Here is a 14,738-nt window from a genome sequence, read left to right as displayed (position 1 = left end):
CCCTCCCACTGCTGTCAAACACCCATCAGCTGGCTGTGAGTGCACTTGGGCTAGAGCCACTGGGTCAGTAAAGCCTGGCCTGAGTGCTGGCCACTTGCCAACATGCCTCCTTTTTTGTGGCTCCATTTTATTCTGTAGAAGAGGGAAGAAGGCAATGGCATTATAGTGGAGGTAAACGGTAAATAAACCAAGGGGCAGAAATAGGGCTCAAACAACCAGAAAGCTGAAGGCTTTTCTTTGGGGATCCAAAGACCCTTGCCATCAATACCTGGAGAAGCCAACAATGGTTGGACCTCACTCTGATGAAATTTGGTTCCAGTCCAGCTATTGTTGTTTCTGGCCAACACCTGAAATGTGCCACTTTGTAAGCTGGATCCAAACATTATAAATTAAGAAGAAAAACTTTATTCTTCCTACTAAGAACCTGAACTACATGTGACCAATAACATTTACCAATAATTTTCAAGTATAAGAAGGTAGGAGTAGGATCTTGTCTTCTCCCCTCCCCTTTGCAAAGAGTGCCTCTAAAAGTTAGAAACACCCTCTTAAACTCGAGTACATCTCTGGGTGGCAGCCTTAGGCATAATGAGTCCTTGAGTTCCTTAGGGGAAGGTCTGACATCCCTCAGGTAAGTTATAGTAGAAAAAAGTCAAGAACCACTGAGCTACACTGAAGTATACGTAACTCAGTCTATGGCCATGCCGCCCTGAATGTGCCCAATCTTGTCTGAAATATGCATAACTCACAGACAGATCAGAAACTGTGCACTCAAGTGTATAGAAAGGTTGCATGGTAACAGAGCACGGGATCCTAGCAGTGGCCAGCATAGAAGAGGATCGCAGAGGTTGCATTCAGAATGCAGATTGGCTCAGATGATACCAGAAGAGTTTCCTGAATGATACCTTGCAAGGCAGACAGGGGACAGTTTTCTTTGTGTCACCCAGTGAGGCCTCTCAGGAAGAGACCATGCTCTAAACTCATTGCCTTACTTGGGAGCCTTGACTGCCCTGTTTTCTGCTTGGCTGAGGATAGCTCTGCAGTCCTGGCATGGGGCTTTCTTACCTGGCATAATTCAAAGGCAGTCAGAAAATCTGGTCCCTCCCTGACACTCCATGCCCAGTGGCAGTTTCCATGTCAGCTTTGGTCTCTGCCCACAATGCTGTCCCAGGCCCACAGAGCACGGAGCCCTGTGAACAGAGGGGCTCCAAAGCTTAGAGAAGGCACCAGAGAGGTTGTGAGAACCCCTACCTCCCACCCCCAGGGCTGCAAGGTAAGCAGACATGAGAGGAGGAGGCAGAAGGCAGTACTTCCTGTATGGCCTCAGTTTTACCTTCTGTAACATCATACCTGCCTCCTGTCAAGTAGAAGAAAACAGGGATGGATGGAGGCCAAGGTGAAGTCTGGGTGGTTTGTGAAAGGGGCCCTCAGCCTGCATGGGGAAGCCAGCTGCTCCATTCTCAGCACAGCATAAAAACAGCCACAGACATGAATTTTGGGCACCTGCCCCCAAGTCCAGACTCCTCATCCCAGCTCCTCCTCTGTGAATTGGACATGGTGACGCCTATCTCCCCTGCCTCACTGAGTCACTGGTGAATCAAATGAGATGGTATGAGGACCAATGCCTAGTGGGCTGTGGAGCACTGGAAAATGTAGTGTAGGGTGGGGCAGGAATGTTGACAAGGCTGGGGAAGGACTGCGAGCTCGTGATGGCCCGCCTCTTGTGACTCTGCTGATCCCTGGTGATTTTCCAGATGTCTCTACTTTAACTGCATGCTTCTCTTCCTGGGGGGTCCCCAGCCTTTGTCTAAATGGTGGGTGCTCCTGCTAGATCCTCATCACCCCTTTAGTCTGGCGCCGTGTTTTATTCCGACACTTGCATGTCTTATTCGTGTTTCCATGTAGCCCAGCCCTTGTTAAGCACAGGCTCTCAGAAGGTAGGGGCTGTGCAAGTGTTGCTCTCTTTGTAGTCATCATTGTCTGCTGCTGCTGCTGGCACCTCCTTGCTCAAGAAGCCACAGTGGAGCCAGTGAGTTGAAGCACTGGGGGACACTGGGAGGATTACTGGAGTGGAAATCGGTGGACTTAAGTTCACATGCCTTGGAAACTTGTTGCAGGGCTTTAAGCAAGTGCAGTCAGTTCTCATTGCACATGGTAGATATGTTCCATAAAGTCGCCGGAACACACAGTGAATACCAAGCCATTGCTTCTAGGAGAAATACAGGGTTAGGTTCCTGGGAGCCTCTGGTCACATTTTCATCAACAAATCCATCTATAACCTTGTTTTGTGTGTGTTTTTGTTTAAAGACATCTTACTTAATATATATCATTGATTCATTAAGGTTGACCTCACCGCCAACAGCACTGTAACACATACCTAAACAAGGCTTATCCAACACAACTATTTTCTCCATAAGGTACACCATGGCCTTCTTGCACTCAAGATCACTAGACAGCCCTTCAGCACTACATTCAGGGACTATTTTAAACAGCAAAATCACCTGCAAAATTAGAAAAATGTGGCACTAAATAGGGCTTGAAGAGGACACTTGTTTATAGAGCGAGAGCTAAAACAAGAAGCTGAGGCTGCCTCGTCCCACCTCAGCTGGCAGCATGTGTGCCAGATCACTCAAATTTTTCAGTGCCCTGGGCATGTCCACAGGTACCGATTTTTGTCACAAATAAACATTAGCAGTTAGTTGAATTTGCAAATAGATTGCACGATAACTCTCTATGTCAGAAACTTGGCATCCTTGTTTCAAAGAGGGAGAGCAGTACCTTCTCAGTGGTGGCACAAGGATAAAAGGAGGTGATTGATATAGGACGTTACAGAATTCCAAGATGCTCCACCAGGGCAAGGTGCTGTCATTTGTAACCTTGAGCCTCCTGGTTATGTCCATGACTTGATGAAGGCAGACACAGGTATAAGAGTTGTACCAATATATCTGGTAAAGCCCAGCTCTTCCAGGAGGACAAAGCTCAAGAGCCTCCATAAGCCAAGGCTGCCTGCCCACTGAGACACTCAGTAAATCCTCCCTCCCTCTCAGAGTTATGACCAAGAAGACCCCCCTGGCCCACATAGGGCCACATCCTTTTCAACTGTAAGAAGGTAGGAGAAGAATCTTGTCTTCCCCCGCTGCCTTGTGAAGAGTGCCTCTAAAAGTTAAAAAGACCCTCTTAAGCTTGAATATGTCCTTGCTACAAGAGCAGGCACCCTCCCCATCTCTGAGTGGCAGTCTCAGGCATGAGTCCTTGAGTTCCTTATGGGAAAGTCTGAAATCCCTCAGGTATGGATTTCTGAGGTCCTGAAATCCAGGTTCTAAAATCCGGTCGTGGATAAGTAGAGTAGGTCCCTGGATTTCTAAGATGTTTTTAGTAAAGGTGCAATTTTAGATTTAGATGGAATCAGATGCACAGATCTTAAGTGTATAGCTTGAAAGCTTTGACAAAGGCAAACAACACCCCTGTAATCCACATGTCTATCAAGATATAGAATACTTTCTTTATCCAGAGAGCTCTCTCCTTCTTCTTCCCAGTGGGCCTTTCTTCCCTAGTTCCTCAGGTTCAGGTCAAAGCCAGAAATTGCTCCTCCTTATCTGCCCTCCTTTTCACTTTTCGTGAGAGTAAACTGGACATCCATGGCTTGGAGAGACACATGAGGAAGTGGACTCAGCAGGAGAGAAAGAAGAAGGCTGGTGGCTGGCAGTTCAGTGCTGGAGACTGAGGGCAGCCAGAGAGAGCCTATGGATGCTTGCTGTGAAAGGCATCAACTTTCTAGGGAGTCAAGTGGAAAGAGTGGGAGGTTTAATTGCTTCCAGGGAGTGCTGTGTCCACACTCACAAATTTGTCCATAGATCTCTCAGACCTGCCCTTCTCCCTCCGTGCCCAGCAGTGTGCCAGGCTCAGTGATATGAAGACAACTCTGTTAGGTCATCTCTGCCCTAAAGCTTTTGTGGAACCAGGCCTTGGATTCAGGGTGGGAGTTTACTAGAATCGATGCATTTGTTCAGCCCCCACCATGGGCAAGACCCCGTGCCAAGCGACTCATTCGCATGCTAAGTGGCCTCAGCAAGCCTGATCCTCACTCAGGAAGACCAGAACAGCAGGAAAAGGGTTCCTCGAGGTGTCAAGAGAAATTCATTTTCTCAGTCATTTTTGCCAACTTTCCCCATGGTTGGAGTGAGTGAGGTGGTGGTAGCATCAGGAAGAGAAGGGCAGTAGATGGGTGTATGAGAGACAGAGACAGACAGCCAGCAAGAGAGGAAGAGGGAAAAGACAGAGAGAGGGGTTGAGAGTGAGCACATGTGACTGAGCTGTACAAGGGCAGGGCCTCTGTAAACAGGTGGCTCATGTGGCTGAATGGGCTGTTTGTAGCAGCAAGGTCACAGGTGGGTTGCACAAAATATGCTTGAGAAAGGCTCATGTAATTTAAATCCTCTCTCCTGTTACTCTCAATTGTCATGAAGCACTCACCTGCCAACCTGGTAGTACACAGGGTCACTCAGTCGCTCTCTTTTGCAGCCCCTGACCCCGGCCCACAGGCTTGCCCATCTCTGATGGCAATGACAGCTTCGATAATGCTGAGTATTGAGGTGGCCCTGAGTTTTGAGCCTTTATTCCTTGTTCCTGAGCTGACCCATTCTGACTTGGGTGAAGGTAAAGGAAAGCCTTCACCCGATCACAGCTATCTCCTGTCCTGGGCCAGAAACATTTTCTCCAGTGACCAGGCTTGGCAGGTCCCCAACCCCCTCCTCCATCTTCCCCTCCCATGGCTTCGTGCCCAATCAAAGAAGCCTGTCTCAGTCTCAGCAGGTAATGGGATCCTGCCCAGCAGACCCAGCCGCATCGATTGGCCCAGACATTACCTTTCTTAAGAAAAGTCATCAGCGTCACTCCTGGGAGGTTCATGTAACCCAAGACATCACAGGGGAAGGATAAGATCAGCTTTTCTAAAGTCTCCCTCTCACCCCCTCATGACCCTGCCTCTTCCCATATTTCTTCTGTTGGAAGAATGCCCTCCTCTGGATAGGCTGGCAGGGCTTACTTTTCAGGAGTCATTCCTGTTATTTTCTATGTGGTTTCTTCCAAGATGGCGAGAGTGGAAAGACAAGAAAGACACTGCTTTTCAGAGCAGAAAAGAAGACTTACAACTTAGTTACAACTAAGGACCTGTCTATGAACAGACCCAGTCTGGGTTTAGTTTCTTCAGCTCTAATTTCATAGCCACGCTATGAAAATTAAAGGAGAGGGCCTGCGTGAAGCCCCTCGCTGGGCCTACAATGCAACAAGCCCTCATGCCTGAAGTGGCCCAAATGGCCATGACTGTGGGAGCAGAGCCTGGAGTTGGACCCTAGTGCCTCCTCCTGGTCCCCCTCCCCTTCCATTCCTCTCCCTCCCAGGGCTGGAGGGCTGTGGCTGGTGCTGGAGCCAGCCCACTGTTGGGAAGTCTGCCTCCCCTTGGAAGGCTTCAACCAGCCATGCCAATGTCCACTTAATGACACACAAGCTGATTGCAAAATGCAAGCCATGCTTTGCTTCACCCAGGCATATCTCACAGCCTTGCTGTCTCATTTTTTAAACCTATATTCAAAGGCTACTTAACACTAATCTTCTAGGTCAATGATCTCTCCTAGGGCTGCTTGCACAGGGCCTACACAGTCATGAGGAATGGCTGGTGTCCACTTCCACCCAGCAAACTCCTTGCAATCTGTGCAAGGAGGTTTTCCTTGACTCTTTGCCGAAAAGCTATCAGCCTCTCTGGTCCAAAGGAATGAATCCCAGACTAGATATTAGTACACTGGAATTTTCCTCTCCACGGCTTAGCAGAGACATAGTATGACTTAGGGAAATGGGCCTTTTCTTTTTTAAACATGCCCCCTGCCGCCCCCCAGTCCCCAATACACACACACACACACACACACACACACACACAAAACACATGTTTCATGACCAGAGAATGATAAGTTAAAAATGCCATCTTCCCATATGAATTTAAAAAGCCCTGTGTTCTGCTCAAGCTCTCAATGTCCCTCCCAGTCTAATGACTTGGATCCCTGTGGACAACCTGAGGAGCTGGCCTACCTGTGAGGCTTCACTCCAGACATACACACCACACCCGTATTCCAGCATTCACACACCGCATTCAGTCACGCTGCACTGGGCCACATAGGATGGAGCAGCCCAGCCTGCACAGAGCAAAGTGCTTCCCTGCACCAAGCCTACTGGACTTGGTGACATTAATGGAAATGAAGACACCAGGCTGTTGGATAAAGTATAGTGTAAAACTGATGAGAATCAACTGGAGTCATCGTTGGAATGTGTCTCAGGTAATAGGCAGTGTTCTCCTTTTTACTGACTGGATTATAAAGAGAATGGATTCGCCTGCGGCGATGCCTTTGTTGTCTCCTTTTTCCCTTCTCCTGCCTTTCCCTCCCTTTCCCTCCCTCCACTCCTGCTCTGCTCCACACCTGTTCTTTCCTAACCTCTCCTCAATCTTAGTAGAAAATTAATAGGCCCTAATAGAGCTAGCCACTGATGAAGAAAAGAGAAAGACAAGCCAACTTCACTTTCTCTTTTGGCAACTGCTACATGTAATTTGGTTTGGTTTGAGATCATCTGGAAAAAACGAACAATTCCAGGTCCTTTGTACCTCTCATCTAAGGTTTTGTTCAGTAGATTGTTCATTCAAAGCATGGCTACCAAGGTCAGAATCCAGTCAGGGACCCAGGGCAGACAGAACATGGCTTCTCAATGCAGGCTGCAAGCCCGTGATCTGAGCTAACTGTGGTGGGACAGGATGCCTTGGTTGCCATATAAGCCCAGAAATGTTCTTGGGCCTCCACTCAACCCCTGAACCTGCTGGTTTCCGCTAAGTTCTATTCCCTCCTCCTGTAGGGGAGGCATGGATAAATCTGATTCAGGTGCTTCTTAGGTTAATTTTGGGTCTTTAGAGATGGTAAAGGACCATGGGTCCATTTGCCAGCAACTGATGGCAGAGGGAAAATTACAGTAGAACCTTGGGCTTTCCTCTCTTGGGATTCATCCTAAGTATTTACATGGCACAACCCAAATACTTCAAGTTCCATGAGACCATGGTGTCAGTCACTGGATCCTAGAATTGTAACATTGAAAGGACTCACCTGGTCTACCCCTATGTATAAGGAACCTCTTTCACATCCACCTGCCTAGGAAGGACCCTGTACTAGCTACTCCACTTCCTCCAAGTCACGCACATCTATCCATTACTGTGGTCATTCTCAAGGAGGACAAGGATTTTGAATTAGGAATTATAGTCTCTTCCCTTGTCAGTGTCCCCAGATGTGATGACAATGGCCAAAGCTTCCAATAATCTCCTAGTTGAGTAGGCATTCTAAATTCTCTTAACTTTTCTATTAGGTCCACTGGGGAAGGCCCTCACCCCTACCCCCTTTCTTTTTCAATCTTCTCAATTCTAAGCACAGATGGTGCACCTTAAGCATAGGTCATGGCCAATGTAAAAAGTTAAGGATTGGGGATCATCCGCAGGGAGAAATAAGGAGCAAGCTCTGATGTCTAAGCCTGGTAAACATGCTGGAGAGCCCAGGGAGATCGACCAGCATCGGCCTCTCCAAGCTTGGAAGCTCACTCAGGCTGGACTCACAGATAGCCCTGTTTCCAAATTGAAATTTGTTTGCCTGGCCAGTGGCACTGGGAGTTAATATTTCTATCGCTGTATTTGGGAATTAATTTCTAGAGCACTTAATCACCACCTCTCTCCCCCTCCCTCACCCCCTTCCTTCCTTCATTCCTCTCCCTTCTAATTTTCCACTTGGCTGGGAATTCTCCAGCAGTGAAAGTTCAGGCTTAGGGGAGGGCGGAGGTAGCTGCTTCATTAGAGAGGATAATCTCATTGGAACCACTGGCTTGAATAATAACCCCTTCTAGGGGCCCTAGGGCCTTTCTCCCCAAGGGCTTTTTGCACCTTTGATCTGAGGCTGGAGAAGATGAACTGCAGAGAAGTGGAATGAGGAAGAGAGGTCAGAGGAGGTTAGCAGGGAGGGACTCCAGCTCTGGGGGTCTGATGTATCGTCTTGGGGTCAGCTTCCTGCTGGCCATCTGAAGGTTTGTATTTGGAGCGGGAGTGACATTGGCATGCAGAGAAGAATGTCAGAAAACTCCAAGTCACACAGCATATGCACTATCTAAATTCATATCAGCTCCTGTTTTCCTACCTGGGAAACGGATGAAGCAGGGGATTCCTTCATGTCAAGGGGCCCGTACAGTGGAGCTGAGGGACATGCTTTAGGAGTACCTGAAGCCTCTTGGAAGGAAACATCTAAGCCACTACCCCTGCCTCTCAGGTGATGAATTAACACTTTGCTCTGGTTTCCAGCTCTGTTCTGGGCTGTTGGGAATCACAGTCCTAGAAAAGCAGAAGTCCATTCCCTTGACAGACCCCAGAAGAAACCAGCAGGAATTCATGCCTCCCCTTCCATTATCCTATCATATTTAAGGTCAGTTGTCTGTGCTTTTGGACATTTGTAGCCTCCACCCTCATGAGTCCTGGAGGATAGTAGAAATGTCAAAACATCTCTGGCTCTGACCTTACACTTGACTTTCCACTAAGATAGCTGAGTTCTCAATACCCTTTGACAGCTATTAAGAAAACAGAGCTATGATCCAGACCATTCTTTCACTCTTTTCTCTCTCCTGGTCTCTGGGCTGTCCTTCTCCTTTATTAAGAGGAAAAGTGCTGCAGTCCTGCCTTTCTTTTGTCTTTGATTTGCCCCAAGGGCCAGTTATGGAGAAGATCTGTGGTTCTCTGGGCTGGGCATGGTGGCTCACGCCTGTAATCCCAGCAGTCTAGGAGGTGGAGATGAGTGGATTGCTTTAGCTTGGGAGTTTGAGACCAGCCTGGGCAACATGGTGAAACCGGTCTCTACCAAAAAAATACAAGTTAGTTGGGCATGGTGGCGTGTGCCTGTAGTCCCAGCTACTTGGGAGGCTGAGGTGGGAGCATGGCTTGAGCCCAGAAGGTGGAGTTTGCAGAGAGCTGAGATTATGCCACTGCATTCCAGCCTGGGCTACAGAGCCAGACCCTGTCTCAAAAAATAAAAATAAAAAACACTCATTCTAAAAATAAATAGCAAATAAAAAAATAAAATAAATCTGTGGTTCTGCATCAGCTACAGTTTGGAGAGGTCAAATGAGGATGTCAGAGAAAGGATAAGATGATAATACTAGCTAACATTTATGAGGGCTTACTATGAGCTATGCCCTGTCCTTAATGCTTTACTCACATAATCTCATTTAATCCTCATAATAACCTTATTAGGTAGTTACTGTTTTGTCCCCATTGTATAGATGAGAAAGCTGAGGCACCAAGATGTTAAGTAATTTGCCCAAGATTATACAGTTAAATGTGATATTTAAAATTGTAAATTACAGGTGACTTCCCTATAAAACCTAAAATTGGGGGAAGGTGATGAGTAGTTCCTTTGTCACTCTCAGGAGCAGTGACAAGACGCAACCACATGAACTTTGGAAGCAGCAAGCACTGCAGGTAGAACTTGTCCTGAGATCCCCCAAGCAAACACCTGTGTGCCACCTCTCCCTCCCTGCCCCTGGAAGAGAGATGGAGTCCTGTCTTTTCTATCCGAACCTCTATTTGGTAACTCCAGGTGATGTTTGGCCTGGAAACAGCTCTGCTTTTCCCTCTCTTCATAATTTAATCAAAGGCATTTTTCAGACCTACTGATTGCTCTTAGAAATAGGAACTTCAAAGTTGGGGAGTCAGTGAATAATTTAAGCCCGTACTAGCTCTCTGGGTCTGCTGTTAATGGGAGTAATAACACTATTAATAGCGATGTCAGTGCAGACACTCTGGAAAAGTCCATAACATTAGCTTAATGGCCGAAGGTAATGGAGTCCTTGCAGAGGAGCTGGCCTGGTAAATTAACTTCCAAGTCTTTTAGGCAGACACTCTTGTTGCCATCGGTCAGCTGGAGCAGCAAGGAAGTGCCATGGGGGTGACCACACTCACGCCTGATCCTTCACTCCTGGGAGGGTGTTTCCTAGAAGCACCCTGGAGAATTTATCTTCATCCAACAAGTTGCAATAACACTCAAAGTGCATCCCAGTGCCAGGCAAAAACAGCGATTAACCTAGACAAAAAGATTGAGGGGAAAATGTTTGAATTGCCCTAAGGACACGAAGAGGGCACCAGGATGGTGAGGAGAACCGGCTTAGTCTACAGCAGGGGTGGAGCCCCTCACTCCTCAGTCTGGAAGTTTCAGGAGGTAGAGCTCCATAGTAGAGCACAGGCTGCAGGGTGCATCTGTGTCCCAACACGTCCTGACAAGGTGGGGTTTGTTGCAGCATTGTCATGAGACTTAAACGCTAGGCAATGTAAACCCCATATCATGTGCCTATTAATAAGCGCTCAAACCTCGCAGCCATGAATGTACTGTTCAGGGTTGTTTTTCACTTTCGCATTGCACATCCAATCTACTTTGAAGTCCTGTGTTCTGTCCCTGTGTTGCTCCATTTATCCCATCCTTAGAGGAACAGCTTCAGTCCATGGCCTTCAATGATTTTTCCTTCATTTGTTAGATTCTCCTCTCAGGCTCTCCACCCAGGCTGTCATTCTTGCTGTGGCCAAAAGTGGGAGGAGAAACCCCCATAGCTTTCCCTAAGCCCGAGTTACCCCAAAAGCAGCTCAGGGTATCCAGGTGCCCCCTTCCCTCATCTCCTTGCCCCACACCACACCTGTCTGCTTCCTGAGACAGTTGTTCCCTCCCCAAGTCTCCCTCCCGAAGGCTCCCTCTCCATGTAGATTCCCTATCCCTGACTGTTCTGTGTCCTAATAAACTCCTTGCCTGGGGCTCCCTCCTGCCCTGCAACAGCTCCTGACATCTTCCTTCCTCTGCAAAATCTTATCTCTTTAATCAAAAGAGATCAGCAACTCTGGAGTGACTTCCCTGCTCTCATCTTCTCTCATCTTGTCCCTCTTGAGGACCCTGCTTGACCCCACCCTACAACAAAATCTGTAGTCCAGTTTCCAAATCATGACCACTTGGTGAAGCCCTATGTCCACAAAGTTCACCTGAGTTGGATTAAATACTGCTCCCTGAAATTCAGATAGCTCCATGCAGTGACCTCAAGTGATGCTTGCATTTGGGGGAGGTCCATGATTTTCACATGCATCTTTCACAAACCTTCATCAGCTAGGACTGCAAGATCCCAGGTCACACTGGTCATGGTCCACCTGTGACACCATACACTTTGTACAACACAGAGCACTGAAGAGTAACAGCAAACCTTAGATAGAGCCAGGATTCTGATCCAGAGCAAGCTTTTAACTACAGTTTTTAGCTCCTTTGATCCTTCCTTCCCTCTCTCCCACCTGCGTACATGAGGGGATACCAAAATAAATCGAACATAGCTGCTTTTTTTCTGAGAAGCTCCTACTTGGTAGAAGAGGGCTGCACTTAGCCCAATAATTGTCATATAATCTAAGAAGTTCCAGACTTCTTAAAGTAGGAGACTCCAAGGTGCTATGAGATCCTAGGAGGAAGCTCTTCACTTTGCCTAGGGTGGGAAGGAGAGATTGCAGGTGCATCTTGAGCCATGACTGGAAGAAAAAGTAGGAACTGGACAGGTGGAGAAGTGAGGAGAGGGAAGCCCAACAGAAGAACTGGCATGTTCACAGGCAAGGAGGTGTATTTTCTATATGAAGAAAACAAATCTCAGGTTGCCTAAGGAGGGGAAGAGAATGGCAAGGCCTAAGGATGTGCAGAGAGGGTGAATAGACAGAACCGTGCAATTCCTTATATGAGTTTGGAGAGGATGAGTCGAGTTAGGATGACTCTCAAGTTTCTGCCTTTGGCAAGAAGTGATTGGAATTGCCATCTTTTCTACATTTGGGAATGATGGAGGAGGACCAGGCTTGAGGAAGGACACAAAAAATCTAGCTGCAGGCGCATTGAGTTTGGACACATACTGGGAGCTGCTGGAAATGCCTGACCTCAGCATCCGGACCTCCCTGGACCAAGTGGCCATCTCCTGAGTAACTCGAGGGTATGTCCTTCCTAGTTGCACCCGGAAGGAGCGGTGTGAGCGGTCCAAGGAGCCCCGCAGGTTTGCCTCAGAGATGAAGCAGTGTGTCCGGCTGACAGTCCATCCCAACAATATCTCTGTCTCTCAGTACAACGTGCTGGTAAGAGTTATGGGGGTTGGGGTAGGGTCCAGGGATGCAAGGAAAACTCTCTCCTACCAAAAAGTGCCTTAGCCCAAGGCCTCTCTGGAGGACTGGGCCAAGCCTGGCCAGCAGAAGCAGCTTGAGAGAAGGGTGCAGGATATCAAAGAATTAAGTGTCCATGGGGGGATGCAAGAAGGGGACAGGGACAGGACTATTGGGGAAGAGACTCTATTCATAAAGAGTAGAAAGGCAGGGAGCACCAGCACCAAAAATGATCAAAGGTGACAAAAGGTGTTGGGAATGATATCTTCAACTATAAAATGGGAAAGATGCATGTAGAGAGAGAGAAAAGTGCACAGGTGACTTCCAAGTTCTAGCACTGGGCACTTGGTGGTTGGTATTTCTGTTTTTCCAAAATAGGGCCTAATGGAAGAGGTGCTCCATCAGCCACACCCCAGTCCTGTCCGATGTTCTCTCACCACGAAAATCCCCTAAGCATTCTTGTTTCCTGGGGCCAAATCCATTTAGATCCTAATGAGGTTTCTTTTGTCTCTGTCTCTTTGCATCTCACCACGGCCTCTGTGCTGCTCTCCTAATAACTTGAGTCTCTTCTCCATGTTAATATTGCCTCTTGCTTGTCTTTGCTTTGCCTGTGATCTCTCTCACTCTCCCACTTTCTTTTTTTATTCCATACCTGTCCTTTTCCCATTTCACCCTCCTCCTTCTCTTCCCCTGCCTGGCTGTTCACAGCTGGTCCTGGAGACTTACAATGTCCCGGAGCTGTCAGCTGGCGTCAACTGCACCTTTGAGGATCTGTCAGAGATGGATGGGCTGGTGGTGGGCAATCAGATCCAGTGCTACTCCCCTGCAGCCAAGGAGGTGCCCCGGATCATCACAGAGAACGGTGAGCATCCCGGAGGCACAACTGAGTGGCATGTCTTCCTCCTAGCTGGATGAGAACTTAGGACAGATGTGGGGGGACTGAGGGAGCCTACAGGCAGGGGAGAGTCAGAGGAAGGGGCATGGGTTGGTGGGTGTGTTATGGGAAGAGGGGGATGAAATCTCCCTCCGCTGTCCTTGGCATTGACTGTTACAGCCCTTCTGTCTCAGCTCTAGGTTAGCCCCCAAGAGTCACCCTCATCCTGGGCAAGGAGCAGCTGCAGAGAGGGTGGGGAGGAGCAGGCAAGGACAACGGTTAAGTTCAACCTGCTCCACTGGCTTGGCAGGTCAGTGGAGGAGGCCACTGAGCAGGTGCAGGGATGCTCACATGGCCGGTCTCTGACCCTGGACCACTGCCTTCCCCATTCTGCCCTCCCGGGTCTCCCCAGAGCTTCCTGTTATTGGGATCAAGCTGCCCTGGGAAAGACAGCAGTGGGCAGAGGCTCCATGCTGGTGAGGGACAGGCCCAGCCTGGGCAGATTGATTCCATGTTGTCCCTCCCATTTGGGCTTGTCACATTTGTTCGGAGCTGATTGATTAATGAGGCTCTCAGGGAAGACAAAGAACAAGGCTTGAAGTGGGGGCCTAAGGTCAGGGTTGTGAATTAAACATGGGCTGCAGCTCCTCCCTGGCGCCAGCTGAGGATTCCAGGGTCTCCCACACCGGTGGAACCCTGAGCGCCCCCAGAGGAGGTAGTGTCAGAACAGGGGCTCTCTTTACAGAGATGGGGAATGAGCTCATGCATACACACACATACATGCAAAACCTCTTATGGTTTTGTGGCAGCATTCCTAGAAGTCTACATATGTGTTTCTTCTGGTTATGAATCAATTTTGTGAGTCTGGCCAGGATATCATGTATGTGAATGCATATTTGAATTCCTGGCAGTGTGCATCTGTATGTGTACACGTGGAAGAGGGGAAGTGATATGGTGGGCAGGGAGAACAGACTAGAACTGCCCTCTGCAGCTGCTCTCAGGGTTGTCCTGGGACTGGGTCTGCTGGGTCAGAGCCCTGTTAAGCCAACAGCACCCTGGGGAGCAGGCTCCCTTTTCCAGCATGTGTCACTGGTCAGGGAATCCTTGGCTTGGGGCCTCAGCATTCCCCGACCCCTCAGCCGTCTCTCCTCGTAGGGGACCACCATGTCGTACAGCTGCAGCTCAAGTCAAAGGAGACTGGCATGACCTTCGCCAGCACCAGCTTTGTCTTCTACAATTGCAGCGTCCACAATTCGTAAGTGGCCCCTGCCTTACCCCACTTCCTGTTCCTGGGGTCAAGGTTCATCCAAAGATCAGAAAACCCCATCACTGTTCCCAGGGAGTCACCATTTAGAAGCCCCAGAGGAGACCTCCTTCACCCTCTCTCCTCTGGTACCCACAGGGTTAATGGAAAGAGACTAGAAGAGCAGAGAGTGAGAACTTAGGGAGTGGGGCTCTCCACATCCCTAGTGCATACATCTTCCCTGATATCAGTCCTTCTAACTCAATTCCATCTCCACCATCTGTTGTGGGGTGGTGCATCCCATGTGAAGAATAGAGAGCAAGCTCCATGGGCAGAGGATGGATCTGAGGGAGAGAGGCCCTGATGTGTATCCAGGACAGGGGCAAGTGGTCTAACCACTCAAT

General features: G+C 48.6%; 1 protein-coding gene across 1 annotated transcript in view; it reads left to right on the top strand.

Annotated features, from left to right (window-relative positions):
* PLXNA4 (plexin A4) overlaps positions 1–14,738 on the top strand; it is a 446,344-nt gene that overhangs the window by 333,118 nt on the left and 98,488 nt on the right. The window contains exons 6-8 of the mRNA XM_015134941.3: positions 12,070–12,193; positions 12,926–13,079; positions 14,247–14,346. Coding sequence (XP_014990427.1) covers positions 12,070–12,193; positions 12,926–13,079; positions 14,247–14,346 — 378 coding nt within the window. The remainder of the gene's footprint in view (positions 1–12,069; positions 12,194–12,925; positions 13,080–14,246; positions 14,347–14,738) is intronic.

This window comes from Macaca mulatta, chromosome 3 (genome assembly GCF_049350105.2).
Source record: "Macaca mulatta isolate MMU2019108-1 chromosome 3, T2T-MMU8v2.0, whole genome shotgun sequence".
Lineage (NCBI taxonomy): Eukaryota > Metazoa > Chordata > Mammalia > Primates > Cercopithecidae > Macaca > Macaca mulatta.
Note: the sequence above shows the minus strand (reverse complement) of the source record. Positions and strands in the feature narration are given on the sequence as shown.